Here is a 16,759-nt window from a genome sequence, read left to right as displayed (position 1 = left end):
CTGCATGAGATTCAAATAAATTTTTACAAAACCAACATTCATTTTCCATGATTCGGTGAATGTCATGCTTGCCTCTATTCCAGAATGTTCCTCAGTCTTATTTTAAGCAGCATGAGGCCTTGAAACTTAAAGAGCTTTTTTTTCTTCTTTTTTTAACCGAAGCTGAATTCTATTCACACGAGTTAGTGGAATGAAAGGCAGTTGTGTCGTATTGTCCCTCCGAGTCCTTTCACTGAATGGAAGAAAGTTGTCACATGGTTTATCAAGGTTCTGTAAGTACAGATGTGTCTCTGGGACGTTGTCATGGATTCCAGGTTGCTTAGATATTGAGTGACAGCCATGGAGAGAAGATTATAGCAGTTGCAGGGATCTTTGTCCGAAATCTCAGCAGACATCAATGCATGTACATTCAACACATATGTAAACGCTGACTGAACATGTATTGCATATTCAAATAAGGCTGTACAATGAAAGAGCGACCAGTTGACGTTTAAAGGGATCGTTTGCGTAAAAATGAAATGACCTCGCCTTCATGTCACTTGAAAATTGTATGATATATTTTTTCCAAAGAACACAAAAGTAGTTTGTTAGCACAATGTCCAGGCTGCTCTTTTACATACAATGAAAGTAGATGGGGACTAGAGCTGTTATGCCCGAAATAAAGACAAAAGTACTATACAAGTAGTCCATATGACACTATTTTGCAAGTTTTATAATATATTAGCTTTGTGTGAGGAAAATGCCAGCATTTACACTAGTTTGAGGTTGATAAGATTAAATAAAAAATGAAATTAGTTCCTTATGCTCACAGAGGCTGCATTTATTTAATCAAAAAATACAGGAAAATGTGTGATATTGTAAAATATTATTACAATTTAAAATAATTTTTTTCTATTTTAATACATTTTAAAATTTAATTTATTCCTGTGATGGATCATTACTCCAGTCTTCAATGACACATGATCCTTCATAAATCGTGTGTGTGTCCCACATAAAGAAAATAACATCATAACAGATCATTTTTATTTTTTATTGTGTAACTATCCTTTTAACTCTTTCCCCACCATTGACAGAATTGTTTTCACTATTATGCGGTAGGGGGCGCTATTACACATCTTCTGAAAGAGTACAGAATATCCTTATCAAAACACAGGTGAAGAAGAAGCGGAAACAAGCGATTAAAGAATTGCTTATGCATACTGTAATGTTTGACTTAAACCTTGATTTTCTCAGCTTTTTGTTCAAAATGTTGCTTTTTTATGAAACGTACTAGCATTCAAGTGTTGATAAAAAAGAAGGCATGGAGAATCAAACAGGTTATTTTTTTGTTTAAAAGCAGATGCTCTGTTCTTTTATTTTGATACATTGCATATTCAGATTGAAAGTTTTGTGAAAATGAACAAAAATGGCTGGCAACTTTTTTTTTTTTTTTTCTTTTTTTTTTTTAAGCTGGCGGGGAAAGGGTTAAGAGGGTCAAACATCCCATGTTCCTCACATTTACAGCTACAACACATTTTAAAAGGAAATTTCACCCCCCAAAAAAATCATTCCGTTCCAATCATTTCGTTCTCATCATTTCGTTCTCATCCTCATGTCGTTCCAAACCTGCGTTACATTCTTTCTTTTGTCGAACACAAACATATTTTGAAAAAAATAGTTTTTGTTCATACAATGAATTTCAAATGTTGTATGGACCCTATTGTCTTTCAAAATATATTCTTTTGTGTTCCACAGAAGAAAGAAAGTCATACAGGTTTGGAATGACATGAACAAGATGGCTAACACACAAGAACTGCAGCTTCACCTATTTTCTCTCTCTTTCTCTCATACTTTTCTCTCTTTTTTTCTGGTGTATTGGCCTGGGTACACAGGAGAAGTGGTTTGATTTTTCTGTCATGGCTGTTTATAATGATTAATGCCCCGACTTGGGGCCACTCAGTGTAATTATGGCTCTTCAAGATTTTATTATTTTATTTGTCTGCTCTCCATCCTGCAGTGACTCCAAAGGCCCCACAAAAATCAGATACAGGACCAGAGCAAATGTCATCCACAAAAACATGCACCTTTTCTCTTCTGGAGTCAGTTTTAATAGATATTTTCTTTTGGGTAGCAACGGGAGGGTTTATGTGAATCGTTTAACTTCCCCTACTTTCCCTTTTTTTTATTCTTCAGACTGAATTGCAATTATTCATTATATTTTTAACACATCTATTCATCTTATAGGCCTAAGTAATATAGCATGCACATCCGTAGTCATTTTGCAGTGTGATGTTCATTGTTATTCTTTATGTTTGTGTGAGTGTGGTACTTGCATACTATAGTTATACAAATGCAGTGAGAGGAGACTAATCTCGCAGATCAATTCTGGTGATGCAGCCTGTCTGGAAAGCAGGTACGATCCATGTAGAATGCTGAGCGTTTCACCCAAATGAGTCTATAACGCATTTAACAAGCAAGACTTATGTTGTAATTTGCATTAGAGTAAGGCTCTGTGTTTTGTTTCAAAGAAAGGCTGACACAAGTATTACATGTGTTTGCTTAAAGGGATAGTTCACTTTGAAATTAAATTTTGGTATGTTTTAGCTTACCTGAAGGGCATCCAAGATGTAGGTGTCTTTTTTTCCGCAGTAGTTTCAATTTTGATATTTTTAGGTCAAACCGTTCTTGTCTGTCAGTCATATAATGCAGGTCTATGGTCACGGTCTCAAAGAGCATGCACAGAGAAGTCCAAATTAAAACAATTCCCCATCGTCCAAATTAAACAATTCCCCATCGTAAGTACACATTGATGGCCTAAGACACGAAACGAGCGGTTTGTGTGAGAAAACGAACAGTATTTATATCGTTTTTACCTCTTATAACACAACCACGTCCAAGTGATCTGAGGGCGCGAGCGCATCCTGGTGTGTGTCGTGTGCGCAGACTGGTGCATAGATATATACACTAGATGTTGCCTTGGCTACGGCAGTTCATTGGAACAAATGTCTTTAATGCGAAATCTAGTGTATATATATCTATGCACCAGTCTGCGCACACGACACACACCAGGATGCGCGAGCGCCCTCAGATCACTTGGATGTGGTTGTGTTATACGAGGTAAAAACAATATAAATACTGTTCGTTTTCTTACACAAACCGCTCGTTTCGTGTCTTAGGCCATCAATGTGTACTTACGATGGGGAATTGTTTAATTTGGATGATGGGGAATTGTTTTAATTTGGACTCTGTGCATGCTCTTTGAGACTGTGACCATAGACCTGCATGATATGACTGTTAGACAAGAACGGTTTGACCTAAAAATATTAAAATTGAAACTACTGCGGAAAAAAAGACACCTACATCTTGGATGCCCTTCAGGTAAGCTAAAACATACCAAAATTTAATTTCAAAGTGAACTATCCCTTTAAAGGGATAGTTCACCCAAAAATAAAAAAATTCTCTAATCATTCTGTCACAACTTAATTTCATTGTGTTCAATCCACCTAATTTATTTAAAACTGAAGTTTGCTTAATTAACCCAGCATGGTTTGCAAGGAACTGCATTAGGAGTGTATATTTAGGGATTAATTGTTATTTTATGTGTTTTTCAGTAAAGGGAAAGACATGCTAATGCTTAATGTTTAGTTATGTTGGACATTTAGAGAAGTTTCTGTAGTGTTTTTGAATCTGGGTTACCATTGAGCTGGTGGTGCTTGTGCTTAGGCTTAGTCAGTGATCTATAATAATGTCAGTACTGACACCAGTCTTTTCTTTTTTTTTCTTTACATACATTGTGTATAATGATGATTGAAACTGCTTGTTTAATCATAGGAAACACAAGTACACCTCAGTAAATTAGAATAAAAAATAAAGAAAATAAATAAGTTGGACTGACATAAAAACATTTAGTTTGACAGAAATGTAATATAGTTAAGTTAAAAATACTAGAGTAAATTGTCTTGACTCAACTAAACAGATCTATTTTGAATGAACAAAATTGTAAAAACTTTTTTCAGTTTTTCAAAGGTAATGAATACATTTTTGAGTGACAGTTCAAAAGTCTGAAACCACAATGAAAATCTGTGTTTCAAAGTCCAATTTAACACTGGGAATAACATTTTAGGTTTGTTTTTTTAAATACACTTTTGACAAAATAAAGAAGAAATAATAGTAATTCTGTTCTGTTCACTAATCAAATAGGAATTTTGCTTATCAATTTCTTATTATTATGATTTCTTATTATTATCAATGTTAAAAATGTGCTGCTTAATATTTTTGTGGAAACTAATACATTTTTTCAGGGTTCTTTGAGAAATAGAAAGTTCAAAACAACAGCATTTATCTGAAATGCAAGTCTTGTCACTTTTGATCAATTTAATGTATCCTTGCTGAATAAAATAAAAATTAAAAATTATTCAATTCTCGCAAAAAGAATTTTTTTTTTTTTTTTTTAATATATAAGTATTTTCTGAGTAGTCTTAGATTATTGTATTTTTTCCCTGTACACATGGTTCATTATGTGTTAGATTGATGTATTAAGCAGCTTTGACCTCTCTCTTTCAGAATGTTTTCTTCTGATTGCACCATTTAATGTATCGCCTGTTCGTTCTTACAATCCAAACTGACGGTAAGGAACCTCGTGCATATTCCCTGCAGTTTTGATCTTCTGAAATAACACAATTACTGCGGGATGCTGGATCTGAATAGCGAAGCATTTGATATGGTATTAGTTCAAGCCTGTGGTTTAATGTGCGGGATTATCGGCCATTGAGCAGTATATTCCGCACTTGATCTCCCCTGCGTGTCTAGAGAGGGGTAGAGCAAGAGATAGATGGGAAACAGCAGCGAGCATCTTCCTCGGGATAATGAAACGTGTAAAGAGAAACAGATATTCCTTTGCTGCATTTCAGAGGTGGTTTGTAAAAACGTGAAAATATGCAGATGATCGCAGTCAACATCCGTGCAGTGGTGAATTATGATCGTGTGCTCATACTTCCAGAAGGCATTTCTGGTATATAGTCTGTTCGTGTGGCTATGTGAGGTCAGAGTACAGTATATTCTCATTAGTATGTGAAAGCGCGTGGTCGCGGGTTGTGATGTTAGCAGGAGTGTGTGAGCTCGGCAGCGGTGTAGCCTGCTGCATTTTGATTAGTTGTTCTTGCATGTGTCCGCTTCTGAAAGCCTGTTTGTTGTACAGGAGGATTAGGGGCCTGTTGTGCTGTGATAAAACATTGTTAGCTCAAAAACTCACATGAAATGGTGAGTCTCTGTAGGAGAAAAGAAAAGAAAAATGGTCCTTCCTGCATTTCCTCTATAGGTCACAGCGTGCGAATGGTCAATGGACCCCAACAGAAAAGAAGCCTTAGACCTGTGACGTGTCAAGAACCAGCACGCAGCCAAGAGGGTGTTCAGCCACGGACAGGGGAGTCCAAAAGTTTGAGACGCCAGTGAAAATGCTTGCATTTTTCATTATTTACATTTCATTTCATTATGACTGGATTCAGTGGAACAAAAAAAGATGCATATTTCTGGGACTGGCTGCTCTTTTCAATACAATGAAAGTAGATTAATGCACCATAAAAGTGGTTCACACAAGTCTAGAAGTCTTTTGAGTCTGATCTTTTTAATTAGTCACATGATCCAGTTCACAAAATCGATCTGAAGGATTTGTTCACTAATTGAACTGCTTTGATTCTTCTGAGTCCAATCTTTTCAATGGGCCAGTTGATCCAGTTCACAAAATCAGTCTAAATGATTTTTTCACTAATTGAACTGATTTGGTATTTTGAGTCCGATCTTTTCAATGAGTCAGTTGATCCAGCTCACACCACCAATCTAAATGATTTGTTCATGAGTTAGACTTCTGTTCATTTGAGTCAGATCATTTTCATGATTCACATGATCCAGTTTCTAAAATCAGTCTGAATGATTTGTTCACTAATTGGACTTATTCGATTCTTTTGAGTCAGATATTTTAAACAAATCAGTTAGTCCAGTTTGCAAAACTGTTCTGAATGATTTGTTTACTAATTGGACTGCTTTGATTCTTTTGAATCTTTTCATTGGGCCAGTTGATCCTGTTCTCTGAATCAGTCTGAATGATTTGTTCACTAAATTAACTGATTTGGTTCTTTTCAGTCAGATCTTTTCAATGGGACAGTTGGTCCCATTCACTAAACCAGTCTAATTGACTTGTTAATGAGTTAGACTTTTGTTAGTTTGAGTCAGATCATTTTCATGATTCAGTTGATCCAGTTCACAAAAACATTCTTAAAGGGATATTTCAGGATTTAGCATTAAGCTTTGTATTAGTAGAAAACCTGTAGTATTTTCGAATTACCATGCTTTCCACCCTCATATACCCCTGAGACAAGAGATTTATGTATTTTTTGTCTGGAAAAAATCCTCCGATGACGCAAAAATCCTCATTTTGCGTCATCGGAGGGTTTTCTGGCCAGAGGCTAAAGATTACAGCCAGTAGATGGCGTAGTTCCGCATGTTTTCAGCCCGCCCATAGAGGGTTGGATCTCACTCACAGAATGTACACAGTGTCAGCCGTCTTTCTTTGGAAACTAAGCTAGCAGGCTCTTGTTCTGTGGAGAAAGCTGAATAGTAGGAGAAAACTGAGTAAGTAGGGGTTACCATCCTCCTTTTCCCGGACTTGTCCGGCGGGCGAGATCGTTCAAAATGTACGGGATTCAGCTTTTGCGTTCTGCGGTCGCCATTCATTGTTTACATGCACACCTTTTGTTTCAATCTAACTGAATTCATTCCGATTGGTGAATCTGAATGCAGTGTTTACATGAACGCTAAACAAGTGATCGGTTGATGTGCGTTTTACCATTGCTAAGAAAATTCCCGCTCCTCCGTGAGAGATGCGAGACCCGGCGCGTCTCAGTAATGACGCCACCGGCCTCGCGCCGTTCTCCCGCGGCCGTCAGCCTCGTCCTGCTCACCACAGTAAACATAATGAATGAATGGCGACTGTAGAACGCAAAAGCCGAATCCCGGACATTTTGGGCGATCTGTAAATCCCTGGCAAACTCATCACGTAGGCTAGCCTTGTTGTTTTCAACTGCGCTCTCTTACCGGTAGGCGTGGCCTCCTAAGGCAGCGAAGCAAGTGCATTCTGGGAGTTGTTGTCTTTCATCCACATAAGCCAAAAATACATTTTCTGGGTTTTCTCAGTCTAGAAACCTCCAAATTCAAAAATTTCTTCACATTTCTTCTACTTAAATGACCTATTTTAAATACACATTCATCTTCCCAGAGGTGAAGTATCCCTTTAAGGATTTGTTTAATAATTAACCTAATTTGATTCTTTTGAGTCAGATCTTTTGAATAAATAGATTGATCCAGTTCACAAAATCAATATAAATGATTTGTACACTAATTCAGCTGATTATATTCACTTCAGACAGTTCTTTTCAGTTAATCAGGTTATTCAGTTCACAAAACCAGTCTGAATGATTCATTTACTAATCAGACTTGGTTAGGTTCTTCTGAATCAGATCTTTTGAATAAATTGATTGATCCAGTTCACAAAATTGATCTGAAGGATTCATGCGCGAAAGTTTTATGGACCACATTTTTGACATTTTTATGATGATTTTCAATCTTTTATGGAGCTTGAAAGCCTCATTGCATGGAAAAGGTTGACTAGGAGAATTCTTTAATATTTGTTCTTCAGTTTTTGTCATTTCAATTTTGTTCAAAATCCTAAAACTTTGTTAATTTTTAGGTTAAAATAAAATAAAATAATAAAGAAAATGAAGAACTCACAGATTTTGAATGTGTTCTCAGACATTTGGACCCCACTGTAGGTTGAAACAGAAACCCATATAACGTGTCCATCCCGGGCAGGTTTAATCCCGTCTTCGGCTGGCTGGTGGCAGTCATGCATATTAACACTACGGTTTGTGTGGAGAAATGAATTTATGTCTTATGTCCATCGGCACTCATCTTTGGGAATCCAATTTGCATTGAAATGCATGCTGGGAAGGAGAGAATGGGAAAGGGAGCGTGTGTATGCGTGCGTGTCTTATCTTCCGTCACTGTGTGCGGCACCTGTTTCAGCATGCCAGACCTCTGTCTTTGGGTAATTTTCATGGTTTCTAGTTGCTTAATATTAAACGTCTTGTTCCACCCTCGCCTGATAATCCAAAGCGCCGGCAGCCAAATGTTCCCTGGTCACGGCTTCATTAAATATAGACTTACAGATTGGCCTCGAGCTCATGGGATGGTTGTCTGAATTCCCAACAGAGTCTTCTCTGGAGGGCCGAGGTAACATCTTTATCTTCAAACACAAGTCATGTATGAAAATGTCACTCATAAGGCTGCATCACAGAACCAGACACTTGAATGTTTGAATGTACCTGAAGAAAATATCTGCCAGCAGATTCTAACTGTCGATCTTTGGTCCTAACAGAACCTCATCTTGTAATCAATGACACACTGAAATAAAAAATATAAGTGTTGTGTATTTTAGTCCATGTATGTATGTTAGCTTTGAGGCTAGTGGACCATTAACACCCATGGAACCTTTCCATTGCACAAAAGCTTCTTTAGATTATTAAAATGTTCTGCACACTAAGAAAAGAAATTGTTCTTATAAAAACAGTTCACTGAAAGGTTCTTTGGGGAACCCAATTCATCATTGTTCTAAGGCATAACAATATAACCCGTGTGTGGTTTTCCCCCCTCTCTTTTATTGTCCGCCAGGTGAAAATTGTTAGTCTGTTCATACCTCTTCTCAACAAACTGCATGATTTGAGGTGTCACTCATGTCCGCACCTCAAGCTACATGCCCATGTTTAATATTTAAGGTTGGAAGTTTGAAATCCCTAAGCATATGTATGGGCAATAGTAACAATGATTTAATTACTTTCAAGCATGGCAAATAAATAAACCTATATGAAAAATTAATTGAAATGCATAATGAATATTACAAAAACAAACCACACATTTGGAGCCTCACTTCTAAATCAAATTTATGTTAATTAGATCACATTGTCAATGAAAGCTTCTTGTCTCCATGGCTTGAAAACTGCTCAAATGTTGTAAAAGGAAGTTTGCCTGCCATTATTGTAATTGTTCTGTAAAGGCGTAGGTTCTAATTAGGATATGCAAATCGTCCTCTCACACTGTTAAATTATGATGGATGGTTTATCAGAGTTCAAAGGATTAAGCTGTCACTCCCTTTTGTTTGTTCTATTGAGTTTATCGGTTCAATTTTCACAGCAAGAGAAGACGGCGAAACACGAAATATAATTTCTTAACCCCTTAGCCTCTTAGCACGGTGGTCTTAGACACATTGAATTAAAATGAGTCCCTCTTTGTCTTTAATTAATGATGCTTGCTAAGTATTAGAACAGACCCCTAACCTTCAGTATTAAATGTCAGTGCGTATCTCGTCCTGCAATGTTGACATGAATGATACCTCAAATCATGGTGTGGTATTACAAGGAGCGTCCTGAGCCATATCTTAATACCAGAAAATAAACTTTAGCGAGCACTCTCATAAAAGCATACTCTCTAAAAAAATTAAAGTTCTTTATTGGCATCTACTGTATGGTTCCATGAAGAACCATTAACATTCATTCCACAAAAGGTTTTTATAGTGGAAAAAGGTTCTTGAGCTTATTAAAATGTTAAGGAGGAAAATGGTTCTTTTAAGAACTGCTCTATTAAAGGTTCTTTGGGGAACCAAAAATGGTTATTCTATGGCATTGTTGTGAAACCTTGTTTTGGAACATTTATTTTTAAGAGTGTAGCAACCCCAAAACAACGTCCTTGCGACTACCCAAATCTGTGGATTTTTAAACAGGCAAAATGTAAATATAAGCTCAGTGTGTCATTTACACATAGTATTTTAAATATGATAAAACAGATTTATTGGTTCAAATCCAGAAGGTATAAGAGCCTCAATTCATTGGCTTGGTGGAAACTCATATTGAGGACCAAAGCCATTAGCCAATAGCGGTTCACTCAATGGCACGATCCTCGCGACTCTGCCAGCTTCATTAGCCGGGCTTCTAATTTACCACGTGGACTGATTACTGTCTGGCCGGGATGACCTGTACTCTATATATCCAATCAGTGATGGATATTATAGCAGCTTGGCAGAAGACTCTAATGCCAAGAGATGAATTTTCAACTACAGCTTAATGTAGTACAGAGAACATCTATCATGGCTTGTGGGCATGCTGGCACTTTTGAAGAACGGCAAGCCTCTGCTACATGTATAAAATGTAGTATGGAAAAGTGTGAGAATGGGAAGATATTAGTGCGAAGTGATAGATGATTGACTTTATTTTGTAATGTAAAAACCCCTTTTTTTGTGGTTCAAGTAGACTTCATTTTCCCTACTGCACGGCACAATTTCAAACGTGTATGATTAAATATGAATTTAGCTCCACTTCAAAGCCCCTTGGGAGAGGGAAGCAGAAATAACACTATTGAATTTGTGTCATGAATTTCTGTAGAATATGGTCATAATTGTCTTCTTTATGTTGTTCTACACAGAAATTATAGCCGCAGAGCATATTTTATAGCAGCAAGAGTCTGTTGGGATAGTCGGAGCGAGGCATATTTGTAGGTCTGCCTCTACTGTGTAGGTCTGTTCCCTTAGTACGCTAATTATTAACCGCTAATGGAGGTGTCCCGAGGTCATGTACCCATGATGGAGTCATTATGGCCATCAAATCTGAATGGTAACTGCTTAAATCCAAACATTTTCTCTTTTTTTTTTATCCATGCAGGATTTGGTCACCAATGTGTCTCCACGTATAGTGCGTGGAACCACTTCTGGACCGCTGTTTGGACCTGGCCAGAGCTCCTTCCTCAACATTGAGCTGATCAGTGAAAAGACGGCTGCCTACTGGTGCCACAGCGTCACAGAACTCAAAGCTGACTTTCCTGACAATGTAAGCACAGATCACATGACTTGAACATCTAGAATGGTACATTTTAGTATATATGTTGCTTTGAATGTGTTTAAAGTGGTGGAATAACACTTCAGCTTAAGGCGAGACACGGCAGGCAAAAACATCGATTTTCATGCAGTGGTCAATTTTGAGATTTTGGGCTAGTTTACTCCTTCAATATGTGTTCTTTCAAGCTGCTATAAAGAAAACATTGAAAAATTTCATTAAGATGTTTATTTTATTACATTTTGTTTACTTGCGGCTGTAAGTTTCTCCCGAATTTACCAGGAAGTAAGCATTACAACGCGACACGCCGAGCTCCGTCTGTTTACTGAAGTCTGTCATGACCGGTATCACTGTGAAGCTCTGAGTCTCCTGCACAACGCTATGTAACCCAAATATGGGCATTTCCTTTCTATCAGTAACCAATCGTGAATGTCCAAAGGGGGATTTAAAGCTACGACGATTTCTCATTTAGAGCTATTTAAATCTTTAACTGCCGTTTTCTCAAAATGAGTTTTTGTCATTCTCCAGTAGAAACATCTCAGCCTATGTAGCACCTATGTACACCAAACTTTCCAGTTATACACTTAGCAGTATTCTGAAGATATTTTCAGAGGGATTTGTTAATAAATCATTCCTGGCCTGATTTATGTGACATTTTAATAAAAAAAATATGGTGAAAATCTATTTTTTATGGCTATGGACAGTATATTTTGATTTTCTAGGTAATGAAAGCATATATCCTGAAATCCCTCTGAGTTTTTATTTTCATCTTGTGTGTAAACAAAATGAAAAAAAAAAATTTCACCTGGCTTTATCGTATGTTCAGATCTATCTACCGAAAATATATGCAAAATCGTGCATATTTAATGAGATAATGCCTAATTTGCATAATTAAACATACAAATTTCTAAAACTTGTAATGCATTTTTTTTATATACTTGTGAAAGTAATCAACTGAGGAAGTTTCATGGTGATATCTATTATTTTAAAATTTTACCCTATTCACCTGTAGTGTCTCGCCTTAAGGCACAATGCGTCGTCTGTCTCTGTGCTCACCGAAAGTGAAATATTGCATGAGGATGAACGACCTCTTCATCTTCATATTTGATGTTTGATGTTTGCAATGTTTCCTCTAAGCTGTGCATTTGTGCTGTTCTGATGTTGCTCCCGTGCAGACCAAAAGAAAATCCACACAGAGGACTGACTCAGAAATGTGTTTGAGCTTGAGAGCTTTTGAATCAGGCCTACATCAATGGGCAGCATTTCAACTGGAGTCCATCTGCATGTCCACTGATTTTCAGCATGGAACTGAGAGTATGTTTACACGACAACGACAACTAAAACAGACGACAACGTTGTCAAAGCGACCCCCGTTCATACGGATCTGCGAAAATTACTAAAAAGGCTGTATTATGCATGTCAGGCCAGTAGTTGGCAATGTCACTGAAACACAATGAAACACCCCGTGAACATGTAAAGTCACTGTTTTCACAAATTCACGTTTTTGTTGTTTACATGGAGACAGTAAAGGCATCGTTTTCAAAACCTTGCACATTTTGAAACCCGTTTTCAAAAGCTTGCGTTTTCAGGCCCCCAAAACACTGTTGTCATGTAAATGAATGGCCAAAAGGCATACTAACTTTTCTGTTTTCAGTTGAAAATGGTGTGGTGTAAAAACCCTTAGTTTCATACATTTTTGAAAAATGTATACTATTTTCAACAATAATTTGGATTTAATGACTAAAAGGCCTGTGACCATCAAGAAAATGAATGAGTAATATTTATGCTATATATACAGTGCTATGCATAAGTTTAGGCAACCATGCTAAAGTTGACTAAAAAGAGGAATAAAAAATCATATTTTGCAAATTTAACTTAATGCCTTATTTTAAAAAATTAGGAAAAATCCAACCTTTAAGGACACCAATTTTCTTTGTGAATGAATAATGTATCGTAAATAAATAAATGTTCTTCCTTAAAATACAGGGTGCATAAGTTTGGGCACCACTATGTTAAATTCCCATAGAGGCAGGCAGATTTTTATTTTTAAGTATTTTTTTTTTTTTTTTTTTTAGGATACTATGCATCCTGATAAAGTTCCCTTGGCCTTTGGAATTAAAATAGCCCCACATCATCACATAGCCTTCACCATACCCAGAGATATACCTAGCTTTTAGGCTAACTGAAATAAAACCATGCCAATCTCTAGGTATGGTGAATGCTATGTGATGATGTGGGGCTATTTTAATTCCAAAGGCCAAGGGAACTTTATCAGGATGCATAGTATCCTAAAAAAAAAATTAAAAAAATACTTAAAAATAAAAATCTGCCTGCCTCTATGGGAATTTAACATAGTGGTGCCCAAACTTATGCACCCTGTATTTTAAGGAAGAACATTTATTTATTTACGATACATTATTCATTCACAAAGAAAATTGGTGTCCTTAAAGGTTGGATTTTTCCTAATTTTTTAAAATAAGGCATTAAGTTAAATTTGCAAAATATGATTTTTTATTCCTCTTTTTAGTCAACTTTAGCATGGTTGCCTAAACTTATGCATAGCACTGTATATATTTATATATACCATTTCACACCTAGGCCTTCAGTGGTGTCCAACCTGAATTCATAACTTTTAATAGTGTAGCAGCGCACAGACTCTCTATAATTGTTGTGAAATTGCTGTTTTTATATTGCACCGGCAGTTATAGGGTAAATGCAGTGAGTTCGGAAAAGGCCGGGTAGAGAGAAACGAGCGAGTGAGTTCGGCTTGTGCATTAGTGTTCAGTTGTTCTTGCGTTCCGATTATAAGTTCAGAAATGTAGCCTCTCTTGTCTTGTCCTCCAAGGGTTACAATAGTCCCTTGTTAGACATTACAATAGTATGAATTTTTGAAGAAAAAAAAGAAGTTTCGATGATAAATTTACAAGAAAAATGAAGAAGAAAATCATATTCACTACCGAAAAACGGGGGCAAGAAATGCATTATACTCGCCAAAGCTACTGATTATTTTTTACACAAAATCTATCCTAATCTCTTTCCTCAAAAAGACTTCAATTACTTGGTTGTACGGGTTATCTGTGCGTTTCAGTCCCAACAACCCTCTATCGCCATCGTGCTGAGAGTGTCTGCTCGACAAAAGCAGTAAACAGGGACAGTCACCGCAAAACATGACGATGTGTACATGCTCTCACACAGATTTTTGAACAAAATCAATGAGATAAGCGGGACTTTTGCCTTTATAATCAGTCATGGCATACATTACAGTCAGTTAATTCTGTTTTTACCCAGGACAGATCAAATAGTGTTCCATGACTCTGCGTTAAGCTGGATAAGGCTGAATAAGGGATTTTTTCTGGTAGATTTGAACCTGCTGGGGGTCGAGGAGGGAAAGAAACATTAATTTGTGGGTTGAAAAACTATTAAAGGGGGGGTGAAATGCTATTTCATGCATACTGAGTTTTTTACACTGTTAAAGAGTTGGATTCCCATGCTAAACATGGACAAAGTTTCAAAAATTAAATTGTACGTTTGAAGGAGTATTTCTGTGCCAAAAATTGTCCTTCCGGTTTGTCACAAGTTTCGGAAAGTTTTTTTCGAGTATGGGCATGTGTGACGTCAGATGTAACGGAATTTCCTTATACGGGTCCTAAGGGCACTTCTCCGGTAAGATCGCGGGCGCGCGCGCACTGGTACACCAGAGCAAGAGAGCGAAAGCAGTACCTCATCTAAGCGCTCTGCTCGGCTTTAGGGAAGTCAGTGTCACCAAAGAAGTGGGTTTTTGGTTGCCAGGGCAAGACAAACCTGCACAGATTCCCAAAGAACCCAGCGTTAAGGGAATAGTGGATGGAGTTTGTTTTTCCGGGGCAAAAACGAGTTGAGCAAGACTGTTTCCCTGCATTTCGACGATGATTGTTTTATAAACAAAGCCCAGATCACGGATTTGCAGATCGTCTAATGCTTAAGGATCGAGCAGTCACAATGATAAAGGTCCGCAGTCATGCGTTGGAACCGCAGGCGGTGAGTAAAACTGTTGAACAAATGTCTCTGTGTGTTGTTAACGTTACTAGCTCGGCGCGTTAGCACAGCTTTAGCACATCGCCCACACGGCCCGCCCCCAGCCGCTCGTTTTTTTCCGGAAAGACTCGGTACAGTCTATCTTTCACTTATAAATATAATAAAACTAAAGACTTTTTGGAGATATGAACGATGCAATACTACTCTATAGGTACTCAAGATTAACAGGAGATTGAGTGAAAATGAGCATTTCACCCCCCCTTTAAATCTACAGGAATATATTTTAGTTTATGCAGTTCGCTACAGATGCGGTTAGCTAGCTCTGACTAATAGTAATAGTACACGCTCTGACCATCCAATCAAAGGACGTGAAAATGCAGACGTTATTGTACGCCTGCTAGATCGCCCCGGTGCAGTCAAATCAAAATCTGATTGGCTGATTAAATCTGACTGATTATTTGATTGGTTAAAGCAACAGTTTCAATGCCATTCATTTTAAAGGGGCTCAAAGCCATGTTGGGTGACGTCACTTCTTGTTGACGTTCAAAGTATTGTCAAACAAAACGGAGGCTAGTTTGACCCTGCCTCATTCCGTCCTTCCTGATACAGGCTTTTCCGATGTAAATTTGGGACTTTTCCCTCTTCTTTGCTATTTCTTCATCGGAACGTCGTCTCTATGGTCGTGTGTCGGCCATATCAAAATTCAAGAGAATATAATTCTAACGTTTGTCGTTGTCTAGGACATCCCTCTTCTAGCTAACTTCCCTGTTCATGTTTCTCTCTCCTCCACTCCCCACACCCATGTGCACGCGCACTAACCCCCCAACCCCCACCCCCAAATCATTCTTGTAGGTTATTGGCTTGAACACTGTTTGTTATGTTTCGTGGTCTAGGCTGGGCCAGTTTGTTTTTGTTGCCGTTTGTGGAGCCTGGGCTGTCTACAGAGACCGCGTTTTTTTACAGTGTGTTCAGGGGACAGGCAGCTAGCGGATAGTGAGGAGATGTTTGCTGTATGTGATAAAAAATGTTTCGGCCTAAAAAACGCGTGACATCGCTTAGAGCACCTTTAAGCTACAGGCGCCCACACTATTGATTCTGAAGGCATCAAGGCAGATTTCTTTGGTCATGGCAACACATGATGGCTGAAATATGATTGGATAAAAGCTCTAACATAAACATACACTACTGGAAGCAGCGCAACCAAGAGAAAAGCTATGAAATTAAGAGAATGGACTATTGGGAATAATTTAATACTCATTCATGGAAAAAATATATTAAAGTGCAAGTCAGTGATTCTGATAGTGTTTAGGCCAGCAGAGAAGGCCTTGCTGGCCCTGACGGCCCACCACTGATTTATATATATATATATATTATATATATATATATGGCCACATGGTGTAACTCTCCAACCCTACTGTATATATAGTTACTTTATAAAATTAAGCTCTACCAGTGTGTGATAATTTTATAGGTGGTCTTTGTAAATAGGTTTTACTGTGTGTCTTGTGAACTGTGAACTTCACAGGTCTGGCACATGGTATTTCTGCTCGTGTCTGAAGGGTCTGTCTTGTAGCAAAATATGTTATACGCCCACCTATAAAAAACATTTAGAAGGACCATTCTATGACAATATAGACCAATGAGATTCACAGCGGGGATACACGTCAAAAATAGAATCCGTGCATCCGTCAAAATGTCATGTTGTGTGACACTGTTGACAGTCCCAGCTAGTTAGAGATGTAAGAATGTAAGAATATTCAGCTTGCCTTCAATAGCAGAGCAGCTGCTGTTTTATTTCTACATTAATGAACATAAAGATGCACATGATATGAACA

At 37.6% G+C, this 16,759-nt stretch overlaps 1 protein-coding gene across 4 annotated transcripts in view; it reads left to right on the top strand.

The window, feature by feature from the left end:
* The window catches only part of dpyda (dihydropyrimidine dehydrogenase a), a 179,251-nt gene that overhangs the window by 91,467 nt on the left and 71,025 nt on the right, over positions 1-16,759 (top strand). For all 4 annotated transcript variants that reach the window (XM_079863361.1, XM_079863359.1, XM_079863360.1 and 1 more), the window contains one exon: positions 10,740-10,904. In XM_079863361.1, coding sequence (XP_079719487.1) covers positions 10,740-10,904 — 165 coding nt within the window. The remainder of the gene's footprint in view (positions 1-10,739; positions 10,905-16,759) is intronic.

Source organism: Squalius cephalus (genome assembly GCF_949319135.1).
Source record: "Squalius cephalus genome assembly, chromosome: 25".
In the NCBI taxonomy this organism is placed as follows: domain Eukaryota; kingdom Metazoa; phylum Chordata; class Actinopteri; order Cypriniformes; family Leuciscidae; genus Squalius; species Squalius cephalus.
Note: the sequence above shows the minus strand (reverse complement) of the source record. Positions and strands in the feature narration are given on the sequence as shown.